The 13,268-nt window shown below is 37.4% G+C and overlaps 1 protein-coding gene across 1 annotated transcript in view; it reads right to left on the minus strand.

The window, feature by feature from the left end:
• Nucleotides 1-9,281: 9,281 nt before the first annotated feature.
• hip1rb (huntingtin interacting protein 1 related b) overlaps nt 9,282-13,268 on the minus strand; it is a 93,030-nt gene continuing 89,043 nt past the window's right edge. The window contains exon 32 of the mRNA XM_053481012.1: nt 9,282-11,253. Coding sequence (XP_053336987.1) covers nt 11,245-11,253 — 9 coding nt within the window. The 3' untranslated portion in view covers nt 9,282-11,244. The remainder of the gene's footprint in view (nt 11,254-13,268) is intronic.

The following is a 13,268-nucleotide window of genomic DNA, read 5'->3' on the forward strand; positions in this document are numbered from 1 at the left end:
TTCTTTGAGAACTTTGTATAGTTGTTTCATCTTGACTCTGTGTTTAGCTAGAGTCCGAGAAATGGATGTTATGCTAATTGCTGCAATGTTCCCAAAGAGAAGGTTGTCCTCTACAACTCTGGAGTGAATGTCCTTCTATTTTATTTCATTGCCAGCAATCACCATGTTGACAACAGCAAGTTCCTGTTCTTCATTCAAAAGCTTTCCTCTGCCCCAAGAGGGAGGTAGGCGTTAAATCCTTAGAAGGACAAAATGCAGTTACATATTAAAGGCATACAGTCACTCTAATACAGTAAATGGTAAAATTATTTAGATTTTGCTGTAGGAGAAGCAATATCCTACCTGTTGGTTTTTCTTAAAATACGGGCAATGGATGCCACGGTGTCCCGGCTGAGATTTGGCTGTACTCGTTCACCAGACTCTCTAGCCCATGGTTTATGACATGGTCAATGATAGTAGCTCTTATTTGATCAGTTACCCTAGCTCTGGTCCTTCTTTGAGCGTCACAATGCATTCTAACTCCTCTCCCTCTACCTTGCCTCACTCCTCTCAATTGTCCTGGTACTTGTCTTTCTTTCTTCCTTCCTTTTGCTTTATATGTGTTGTTCCCTTTCCACACAAGATTAGCCCAAAGAGTCCTCTTTTAGATCATGTGATTGGAAAAACCTCAAAACCTGAGTGTGGTTCCTAGATGGGAATCAGCTGTAATTTATATATTTGCATAATTGCAATAATTGCAAAAGCTATTTTTCATTGGCAATGGAATAAAATACAGGAAATATATTTGTGAAATGTGAATGTGTATGAATCAAAATTATATGACTGTCCCTGATGAGCAAGCCTAGGATGACGGCGACAGTGGCAAGGAAAAACTTCCTGAGATGGTAATAGGAAGAAACCTTGAGAGGAACCAGACTCAACAGGGAACCCATCCTCATCTGGGTGAAAACAGATAGCAGGGATTGATGTGCATAATAATATGCGAGACTGGAAGTTCAGTATAAGAGGAGATGTGTAAGATTAAAGTCCAGTTTGTTCCTGGAGGCTCAGGTAGACTGTAAAAAATTCCAGTCCTGAACTATTGAGCGACTGAAGTCACAGGTCCTCAGAGAACAGCTGTCTGCATTAGTCGAGGACAGGACCACCTTCATGGAAAAGTGGAACCAACCCCAGTCACCACACGCATTCCAGGCAGACCACTCGGGGGCATCCATGTGATGAGATCTCCAACCAGAAGCAGGACTACAGGATGAGTTAGAGAGGTCCAGCGGGCAGAGGGGGTCTGGATCACTGGCAGCTCAGGAGCGACACGTATAGCTCGACAGAGAGATAGTTAGAGGAAAAAGGAGAGAGAGAGAGAGAGAGAGGAGAGAGCAGAAAAGGAGAGAGCAAAGAGATGGAGAAATAACAGTTAGGTATGGTCACAGTCGAACAATGTAAAAAGTGAATGTATATTTAGTGCAGAGTGCAAGCAGAGACTCCGGCAGGACTAACTATGACAGCATAACTAAAAAGGGAGAGCCAAAAGGAAACACAGACATGAGGGCTTTCAGAGATGTAAGGCAACCAATCACCTCACCATCAACAAACCTGAGTGATCAATGAGAGTGGGGAAGACAGCATCCAAACATACCAGGTCACCTAATACTCTACGTCCATGAGTCCCCCAGATCTGCTCCTTTACCTAAGGCCAATCTATTTATAAAAATGCTTGGCTAAATAAATAGGTTTTTAGCCTGGACTTAAACACTGAGACTGTGTCTGAGTCCCGAACACTATTTGGAAGACTATTCCATAACTTTGGGGCTTTGTAAGAAAAAGCTCTGCCCCCTGCTGTAGTTTTAATAATACGCGGTATTGACAAGCAGCCAGCAACCTTTGATCGAAGTAGGCGTGGCGAATTGTAAGACACTAGCAGTTCACTCAGATACTGCGGCGCGAGACCATTTATTGCTTTATACGTCAAGAGTAGTATTTTAAAATCGATGCGAAATTTCACAGGAAGCCAATGCAATGTGGATAAGATAGGGGTGAGGACTCTCGCTGCTGCATTCTGGACTAATTGAAGCTTGTTTAAGCACCTAGTTGAACAACCAGACAGTAAGGCGTTACAATAATCCAACCTAGACGTGATAAAAGCATGAACTAGTTTTTCTGCATCGTTTAGTGACAATATATTTCTTATCTTGGCAATATTTCTGCGGTGAAAGAATGCTATCCTGGTAATATTATCTACATGTGCTTCAAATGAAAGGCTTGAATCTATAATCACACCGAGGTCTTTTACTGTTGCACTTGATGGAACAGAAAGGCCATTTAAAATCACAGTGTGATCAGAAAGCTTACTTCTAGCTGCTTGTGGTCCTATGACTAGAACTTCTTATCAGGATTAAGCAGAAGAAAATTAATTAACATCCAATCTCTTATGTCCTGCACACATTGCTCAACTTTAGTAAGCTGGTTTTTCTCATCTGGTTTTGCTGAAACGTATACTTGTGTGTCATCAGCATAACAATGAAAACTAATACCATGTTTACGAATTATGTTGCCTAGAGGAAGCATGTAAAGGGAAAAAAGCAGTGGGCCTAAAACAGAACCCCGTGGAACGCCAAACTCAACTTGAGAACATGAGGAATGGTCACCATCTAAATCTACAAACTTGATAACGATCAGTCAAATAGGATCTGAGCCATAAGAGGGCCGTTCCCTTAATTCCTACTAGATTTTCTAATCTGTGAAGGAGAATACCATGATCAATAGTGTCAAAAGCTGCACTGAGGTCGAGTAACACAAGTATAGTGACACAACCCTGATCAGAGGCCACTAGGAGGTCATTTACTACTTTAACGAGTGCTGTCTCTGTGCTGTGATGAGGCCTAAATCCTGACTGATACAGTTCATGTATGCTATTCCTATGTAGATATGAACATAGCTGTTGTGATACTACCTTTACTGTGATACTTCAGCCTATATAAGTTGCGTTTAGAAGATGATGTTATCTGTTCTGACATACAGTGTGGAAGCATTTGTAAATTTGACTTTAAAATTCATTGTTTTGGTCTTGGTTGAGCTTGGGTGAAAAAGAAGTTCAAGCATTTTAAATTGGTGTTAAATGTATGCATTTTGTATTAAAGCAACAAGAAATGTCTTAACTGTATAGCCTACAAAGACGGATGTTGTGCTAACCATGTAAAGAGTTTAGGAAACTTGTTAAATGTTTTGAAAAAACTGTCATAGCGATTGTAAAAAAACTGTAAGTGGGAGAACTTGCACAATTGGTGGCTGACTAAATAATGTTTTGTTATTTTATGACGAGCTGAGAAAAAAAGGTAATCTTTAGCACAATCGATACCTTATTAAATACCTTATTAAAATTGCCCCCAGGCCACAAGACAATCAGCTAAACTTGCAACTAAACGTATCAATTCTTGAAAATTATATGCTCTCTGGGTGCATATACAGAAAAAAATACATATTTAGTATTGTTTATGGAACCAATAAGATAAGTAATTCGGCCTTTGGTATCGATGCACATCAACTGATTTTAAATGAGATTCTTGTATAAAAGTAATAGAGAACTTTTTGTCTTTTGTATAAGCCAGGCGTTTGGTATGCTTAATAGGGCTATTCAACCCATACATACTGTACATACGCAAAAACACATTGGACACAAAAATGGATGCATAAAACAGATTAAACTTATGTGGGCAGTCTCAGGCATAAAACAGGGAAGCAAAGAGTTACAACGCACTCTTCTACCTGCCCTTAAAGAAACAAAATTACCGCTATATACATGAAACGGTGGGCTCTCTCAATCTTCATTACCTTGTCGGCGAGGGATGGGATCCATTAAGGAGGATGGTTTTGTATAAATCTCACAGGATAATCTCCTTCTACGCCGTCTTTTGGCCCCACTAGGTAGATATTATACTGGCGCCTCTTATCTTCAATTCTTGCTAACTTTTGCTGAAGGGAATCCATAGCCAATTTAACTTCCACAGTGTTTTTCTTTGCATTACGAAGAGGTGCCTGCATGTCAAATTTGTTTCTTATTAAACAAACATCTTCCAGAATTTCAAGTCTTTTTCCAATGGGGGTAATTCTTTCCTAAACATTTCCCTAACAAAGCTAAAATGCATCTTTAATTCATCGACAACAATGGTGTGTGAGAAAACTGACCTCCAGTCCAAGGGAAATCTCAGCACATGTGCCTGACCCACTATCGTTGCCGCTAGCATTGCGACTAACATTACTACTAGCATTCGCGTTATCATTGCTTTGGAAAGTAGAGATATACACTGACATGTAATGACATGAATCTCTAGCACAGGGAAAATCATAGCCAGTTTTTAGCCAGGAAGCTTGCTACTGAATCAGCAACTAGCAACAGACATGAACCATCACCATGTTCATTTTGTGGAAAAAGAGGCTTTAGATAATAAGCCAATTGGCTACTAGCCTTGACCATGCCATAATTTTTGGGTTTACCTGCTCATCAGGATGTCACACCATCTGAGTGACTTTAATCATAACAACTAACCAACACATGTCCACAAATGCCTTCTGGCCTACAATGAAACTCCCATCACCTAGCAAATCACTGGCTCTTCAACCATGCCTGTGTGCTTTTAAAAGGTAATAGGTAGCAGGAGACAACAAACTGGCCTACAGGCCTAGTTACACGTTAGCGCACTTGAATGATCGACTGGTGTTTACCCATAATGCAGGGGTCCGAGACTCCTGGCACTGTGTTTTGTTTAATTGTGCACCCCCACATAAAGCACACACCAAGTTAATGCACCATGCTTTGTTTACGGGAGAGACCACAGAGAATATTCCAGGAACATTTTCATCAGGAACTCCAATGATAAGATGGTGGGGTCCTGTTTGCCGTTTCCCTCACCTATGGGGGCCAAACTCTAGTAACTGATATAATGGGTAGTGCCAACCTCCTCATTCATCTACAAGAAAAGCACAGGACATCTACCAAAAGGATGCCTCTCTGCTAAGACATATTCGAGGAGCCACTGGAACTTGCATCACGCACATCACTGATTAGAGGACAAGCCATTTGGCTTCCTCTAGAAAGTCATAATTAACATTTTTCATTGAATATCTTTACTTTTACATTCAAAGCCCTGTGCAAAAATCATATCCCATCAACACCAGCAAAAACCATTTGCGATGCCTTGTCGATGTAGCCAACGATGTGCCTTCTCTTGCAAATGCTGTATGACCTTCAGGACCTGAAACCAGTATTAGAATTTTTTCTGTCCAAAATTCTGTATGTCTCATCTGTGATTCACTCTCTGATTATCGAACAAGGAGTGTATTTGGCTATCGAACAAGGAGTGTATTTGGCTGAGGAAAAAAGAAGTACAACTTCTTTGTTTTTGGCAGGTAGAAATGTACAGCATGTTGGAATCAACCTGAAATATCACTGATTTACACTGAAGATAATCAGTTTATTTTTAGCTTTAACTTTTTAACATCCTTTTACCCCATAAAGAAAATAAACTATGTTTTTTTACCATAAAAACTGCATGTTAAGCCATATTACATGTACATGTATTAGTGTTGCAAATTCTGTGTGTTCCTGAGCTCCTACAGTATGAGCTCCTATTATTGGACCTCATACTAAATCGTCTATTTGACCATATACTAGTGATGTAATTTTTCCATGATCCTGAGCTGCGTCATTGCAAACACCTCGGGAAACACTTTATTTGGTAAATAAATATATATACTATATATATATATTTACTTAATTTTTAAAGGACTGATCAGTTAGAACACATTGTGTCTGTCGGCTTTTACTGGACAGGTGACTTAGACCAGCATTAAACTATCCTTGATTAATTGCAACTTTCCAAACATTGTCACATGCCCCTTTCAGTATGTAAACAAATTTTGCAAGGTTCAGACAGGGCTTCAAGGGGGAAGTGGTGTAATGTTAGCTGCTGGAGTCTAATTACAAGAAATAATGTGGGTTTATTCAGGAACAGTTACAAAAACACATTCCTCAAATATTTAAGCCTCATTTGTTGCCTCAAGACAGAATTCTCTTCGCAACATAAACAAACATGAATTAAAACTCATAAATCAATAATCACTGTCTTTTTACCTTTTTTTTCAAGGAACTAACTTTTCAGCTGCTCTTTTGCACTTTTTAGATTTTCTTTTTTTTGTTATTTTTTATTGACCTTTCTCTTTTTGTCTTTTCTTGGTTTTTTCACTTTTCTTTTTTTTCATTTGTGTTTTTATATAAATTTTTTTTCTCAAGCCGCAGATCTGCCTGACCAGAAACCTCTGTTGTGTTTGGCTGTGACCCACAAGCGAACTTGGCCTGATCATGAATGCTGGGTCCTATCGATGATGCGACAGTGCAACCAGCTTAATTCTTTATTGTATCTTAAAAGGGCAGATGTACCAAGGTCTTGTTTTTTTGTATGGAAACCACAAGTGTTCCTTACCTGATGGTGTATGCAGGGCCCCCATCAATAATGGTATGTAGACGGAGGGCTGGGATTGACGGATGGGATTTGCCAGAGTGCTTCACAGGACTGGCTTGAGCCACAAGATGTGGATGATGGGTGTTTATCCTCATTGAGCAAAAGAGTAACTGGCGGTATACCACGCATACATTTGGGTAGATCAGGCAAACCCAACGCGTTTTAACCTGGGAAAAACTGCTGCTCATGCTATAATGAATGAATACCGTATCACAGTAGAAAATAGAAAGTAGAAACTGCTTACTGGTGTGTTTGGGGTCGTTGTCTTGTTAAAACATCCATTTCAAGGGCATTTCCTCTTCAGCATAAGGCAACGTGTCCTCTTTAAGTATTCTAATGTACTTAAATTGATCCATGATCCCTAAATGTGATAAATAGGCCCAACACCATAGTACGAGAAGCATTCCCATATCATGATGCTTGTGCCTCCATGCTTCACTGTCTTCACAGTGTATTGTGGCTTGAATTCAATGTTTGGGGATCGTCTGACAAACTGTCTGCGGCCTCTAGACCCAAAAAGGACAATCTTGCTTTCATCAATCCACAAAATATTGCGCCATTTCTCTTTAGGCCAGTCAATGTGTTCTTTGGCGAACTGTAACCTCTTCAGCACGTCTTTTTTTCAAAAATGGAACTTTGCGGGGGCTTCTTGCTAATAGCTTTCTGGTTTTTTTTTTCTATTTTAAAGCATTTGATATCATTTTAGCAGAGCAGCCTATCATTTATCACTGCACTTCTTTGTATGTTTTCCCATCTCTAATTAACTTTTAAATCAAAGTACGCTGTTCGTCTGAACAATGTCTGGACCGACCCATTTTATTTTCAGAGAGAAATGCACAGGACAACCTTTTCTGCATTAATCCTTGATTTTTTTTATCCTTGAATTTGCTTGACACCTGTTTTTAACAAAATAATTTACCTTTCTAATTGAACTCCACACTGCTATTTGAACATGCCCCTTTTCAATTAATGATTCAATTACACAGAATCACGTGCATGCAAGTCATGACTGCTATTATTTTGAACACTACTGTATATAATTTAGGATAGTCCGCGATCAGATCACTCACCTAGGTTTAAATATTCCTAAAAACCACCAATTAATATTTAAACTATTTGTTTTTAGTTCTTCAAGGTTATAGCACAATATAGATTGTTGGCCGTATCAACTCTTCAAATGATGTCCCTTCCCAGATTTCTTTATCTGTATCAAAATTTCTAATATGTAATTTTTTCAAAACCAGATTCAGTTATTCTTTCTTTTTTGAACTATTAACTTTAGAGTGAGTTCGGCATTCCAGGGTTAAGACGATACTATTGGGCTGCTAATGCAACAGCATTAATGTATTGAAACACCTGCAGCACAATGGATCATACCCCTGATTTCCCTTTATGGGTAAAAATGGAAGGCTACAGTAAATGGGTTGGTAACTGTTCCTCACAGACCTAGCTGTTTTCTAAGATGGGTGAACCTACTGTACCCTTGTTAATCTAAGTTACAGCATACAACAAGAAACTCTATCAGAATTCTTAACCAGATTAAGAAGCTGTTCAATATATCTGAGACTTCTGTAAGAACCCCTATTTGTTTTAATCATTCTTTCCTGTCAGACAAATGCTATAAGGCCTTTAGTTGAAGTGGACTAACCATCCATGATTTTTATATAATTGGTAGATTTGCCTCCTTTGGTCAAATTCGAGCTTCCCAATTCACATTTTTTCCCACTAGTTACAAGTCAGGCATAATTAACTTTGAAAAAAATATACCAATACAACATCCTTTCATTGATATCTTGGTGCATCCCCCTGACTCAGACAACTGGTCTCATTGAAAGGCATGGAGTTTCAGGAGGTACCTTGCCAGACTCTTTCTGGCATTGTCATACACTTGCAGGATATTGGTGAGACATCTTTTCTTGGTTTTCCAAAGCATATGGCTAAGATATTAGCCCTCATGCTGAATTGGCAATCTTTGGTTGTTCAGAATCCACGCTACATCTACCTAAACCCTGACTCTGATGCTTGATATGAACACAGCCAAAAGACTAATTTTAACACACTGTATTCCACTGGATTTTGGAAATGGGGGCTATTATTCAAATGGAAAAATGAAGGTACACTGAATCCACATTCTTGAATACATTTTTGCATATTTGGGCATATTTTCTCTACAGTATTTGGGGACTGTTTCTTGCCTATTTGGACAATTTCAAAGACAGGACCACTGTTTATAAACAGTGTTTATATGCCTACTGAGGCATATTGTACATTTATCTACAATAGTTAATTGTTATTGTATGTATAAAAAAAATATATATATAAAAAAAATAAATAAAATTGGGTGTACTGGCTAGCACTGTCGCCATGAATCTCAAGGGTCTGGGTTCGATTACCGCTTTGGGTCTAAGTGCATGTAGTTTGCATGTTTTTCCCGTGCTTGGTGGGTTTCCTACCACAGTCTAAAGACATACAGATTAGGCTAACTTGTGTCTCCAATATGTGAATGAGCATGCAAGTGTGTGAATGTGTGCCCTGCAATGGACTCTGCCTCAAGTCCAGGTCTCCTGGGATAGGCTCCAGGCCCCCTGTACCCTGTATGCAGGATAAAGCGATATGGATGATATGTAAATAAGCGTTAATTAAAACTAGTTTTATATCCAAGGTCACAACAGTGACACACTTGCTCTTCTTTTTTTTTTTTTTAACTAATTTTTATTGTGGTTCTAAAGAAAGCAATATGCAACAAATCAAACAACTGCTTCTATTATAAACATTTATTTATACTCAACTTTTATTTGTTAATTACATGGGGTGATCAGAAATAACTCAAATATATTAACAGATTTGGTATTACAACAATGCTAAGTAAACAAAAATGAAAAGGAATGAAAGGTTAAATTTTATTTGTGATACCTTTTGTCAACGAATCTACAACACTAGATAAGACCTCCACACATTACTCTGTAAATAGTTTTTCTATACATTAACCACCAAGTTAACATTCTAATTTTAAAATAGTACAAAAATGTTTTGTAACAGTTGCTTTAATGGTATAATGTTTTGCAAAATCATTTTTAAAAGCTCATGGCAATGTTGCCTTAGCACCAGTCAGAAATGATCTAATATACGATTTTTCTTAACCAAAACCCAGGCAACTTAAACCAAAATCAGTTGAGATAAAAAAAAAACGCACAACTAAAGATAAACAAAATAAACCAATAAAATATTTTATCCAACAGATTTTTGTTCTTCAGCTAAAATATGTAAATGTATTCATGTTAGAGCTTAAGGCAACATTTGAGAAAAATATATTTTAATTTTTTGTCAATTTTTAAAATGGTGTTACATTTTAATATGTAATACCTAAAATATCTTTACATGTCTTCTTGCAGTGGTCATTTTGCATATGTAGCAGTTACTCCAGCAGTTGATATGTACATCTCTTTAATCTGTGAGCTAAAAAACACAGCATCCTGATAATTGTATACTCCTGCATTCAAGTTAAATCTGCAGAACAATTTCAGTAATAATGTAAGAAACTTGTGTATCAATAAATTAGATGTAAAGACAGTTCATGTATAAAGAAAGGATTAGGGAAACACATTTTATTAGTCTTACCATATTTGCATAAATTTGCTTTATAACAGATAGATTTATAGGATATTCTATTTATACTTTCATCATTGTGGTATTAAAAACCTTGATACTTAAAGCCACTGTCAAACCAATGTATGGCAAAAATGCTAAATGTTTAATATATCTGAATTCACCCTACACTAGCAGTGACATACTAAGTAGTAAAATCAGTTAAGACTGCAGTTTGTTTAAAAAGCGACTTATAAACAGGGTAACACAATGAGAACTTTCTAATATTATGGGGTGGCTTATTAACTGTTTCTGGATTTTCAGTCTATAACTTTTTACAAACATTTTATATTATAAACAACACTGTCAGAAATTGCCTTGAATTTTTTCATTGTACTCTTGTGCAAATAATGAGTATTACAAAATATATTTATAAGAAATAAATTCTGATGCAACCATTCTGGTAACTTGTTTTCAAGGGAGTGCTGAATGTGTGTGTGTGTGTGTGTGTATTATGAAAATGAGTTGACATGGGCTGTAAATAATAAAATAATCAAGATTATCTCATTTAAAATAATAAATAATTATTTTAAATAATAATTTCAAATAATTCATTAGCTGTCAGTTTATTAGGTTAAGCTTTTTCAGTCCAATAACGTAGATTCAATTCAAATATTATGAATAAGACAAAGTAATATGACGTGAGAAAATATAAACTGTCAACCCTAGAAACACCAACCACAAATAATCATCAGAAAAAAACAAAACATACAAACATTAAACAGAAAATACAAATGGAAAAAGAAGAAAAATTTTAAGGAATTTTTTGTAGTACCAATTTTTTCTTTTCTTATAACAGGCCCATACGTCAGCAACTTCTGCATCCACTATGTCTTGTTATAACATCTTTGACTTAAAACCAGAATGATTTTGTTTCAGATAAGACTCTTTGATTGTTTTTAATGCCTGAATATCTACATGATTAGATCAGTACCATATAACTTAGATTAAAAAATGTCAGCATTTAACAAACAAATACCATTTTTAATTTGTTAAAACATAAAAGAACAAGAGGGGGAAAACCCTGTTACACAGAAGGTTGTCCAGCAGGTAAAAAAAAATTGATGATCTTCATCCAAGGGGATTTTTACCTGAACTGAAAGGAAATAATTTTAAATGCATGTTCTTATTATAACTATAATAATAATATATTTGTATACTTGCAAAAATCCTTTTTTTTTTTATTTAGTCCTGTCCAATTTTTTTCCCCTTTGATTTTCTCCCCAATCTAGTCATATCCAATTCCCTTCCCGTCACTAGTGGGGGGCTCCCACATTAAGGCTACTTAACTCCATCCAGCCAGGAGGGCCGTGGGCTGTCACGCGTTTCCTCCGAACCACGTGACACCAGTCAACCTCTTTTTTCGAACTGCTCGCTCAATTGGCAGCGGCGTCACACACTCAGAGGCCAGCGCTATCCGCTCCCGTGCAATTAATGTGGGAGCACTAATACCTCTCATCCCTCCCCGCTGAGAGAGCTCGGCCAATTTAGCTCTCTTGAGGCCTCCGGCTGTGAGAGGTAAGAGCATCACCCGGGAACCAAACCAGCGATCTCCAAATGATAGGGCGAGCACTTTACTACTGCGCCACTCGGAGGCACTTGCAAAAATTCTTAAACAATAATATAAATGCAATTTATTATATAATTATAGATAAATTAGAATATCAACAAAATCCTCATAGAGATTTCAGTAATTCAATCAAAACAGTGAAATTCATATATAGATTCATTACATACAGACTGATATATTTCAAGTGTTTATTTATGTACATATGTACATTTTCTGAGATACTAAATTTTGGGTTTTCATTAGCTGTAAACCATAATCATCAAAATAGTCTGTGTGAAATGAAAATACAGTATATAATATATAAGTTGTTAAAAATTAATTAATAATAAATTGTTAAAAAATCATATAATGTGATTTCCGTTTTTTTTCTTTTTAGATTCTGTCTCTCACAGTGGAAATGCACCTATGCTGAAAATTGTAGACCCCTTCATGATTTCTAAGTAAGAGAACTTGCTAAATCACAGGGTGATCAAATACTTATTGACCTCACTCTCTCTCTCTCTCTCTCTCTCTCTCTCTCTATATATATATATATATATATATATATATATATATATATATATATATATATATATATATATATATATATATATATATATATATATAGAAAGAGAGAGAGAGAGAGGAACATTGTGAACTAGTCACACACATCTAGAGTAACAATGGTGCGAGTGAAATATCAGAGTTAAAGACTCAGACCCTAATGTTTTGATGCCACACGCTCCAGAAACTGGTAAACAGGGCAAAGCCCTGTGTCTCGGAGAAAGAGAAAAAGGTGAACCTGCAACGTTAATGATGCACCAGCTCGAGCTCGTAATGTACACTACGCTGTTGATGCACCAGCCCACGCATGCAACGCTGCCTTTCTTCATGTCTTAGCTCCTTCCATAAATGCCTCCGCGATATCCAATTAGCCTTCCCATATAAATCAAGAGGACAAAGTGCCGCCCTATCACTTGCTCGAGCTTAACATGTAGGACCTGTGTGCAGCCGCGAGAACTGCAACCCAACTGATGAAGGCCATATCATAAAGGCGGCCAGACGGAACACTCACCTCACCTGTTTGAGGTCAGGGGGCCAAGGCGGGCAGGCTGTCTACCATCAATCTACATGCTAGAACTCACAACACAAGGGCGGTTGGATGAGACACCGCTGATCAACCTGCACGAACAGAACCGGCGTGGAAAAAGGGTGGTAGGACACATCCACAGACGGAAGAGCAAAAATGCCACTATTTAAGTGTCGTAAGGAATGACGTCAAGCGAAGAGATCCACAGTGTTCAGCGCACTTGTTGAAGGGTTGGCAGGATCCGCTGCCCATGCCAACGCACTCTGCCACTCAATCACTGCCCGTGTTCGCCCTTTTCCTATTATCCCAAATAACACTACACATTTTTCTTGCCTCGGGTCTGTGGTGCCACCCAAGTCAAAGATCTTAGTATATACTGTATATATATATATATATATATATATATATATATATATATATATATATATATATATTACGCTTACTTAAAGGATTATTAGGAACACCTGTTAAA

The sequence above is a fragment of the Clarias gariepinus genome, chromosome 21, assembly GCF_024256425.1.
Source record: "Clarias gariepinus isolate MV-2021 ecotype Netherlands chromosome 21, CGAR_prim_01v2, whole genome shotgun sequence".
NCBI classification, from domain to species: Eukaryota; Metazoa; Chordata; class Actinopteri; order Siluriformes; family Clariidae; genus Clarias; species Clarias gariepinus.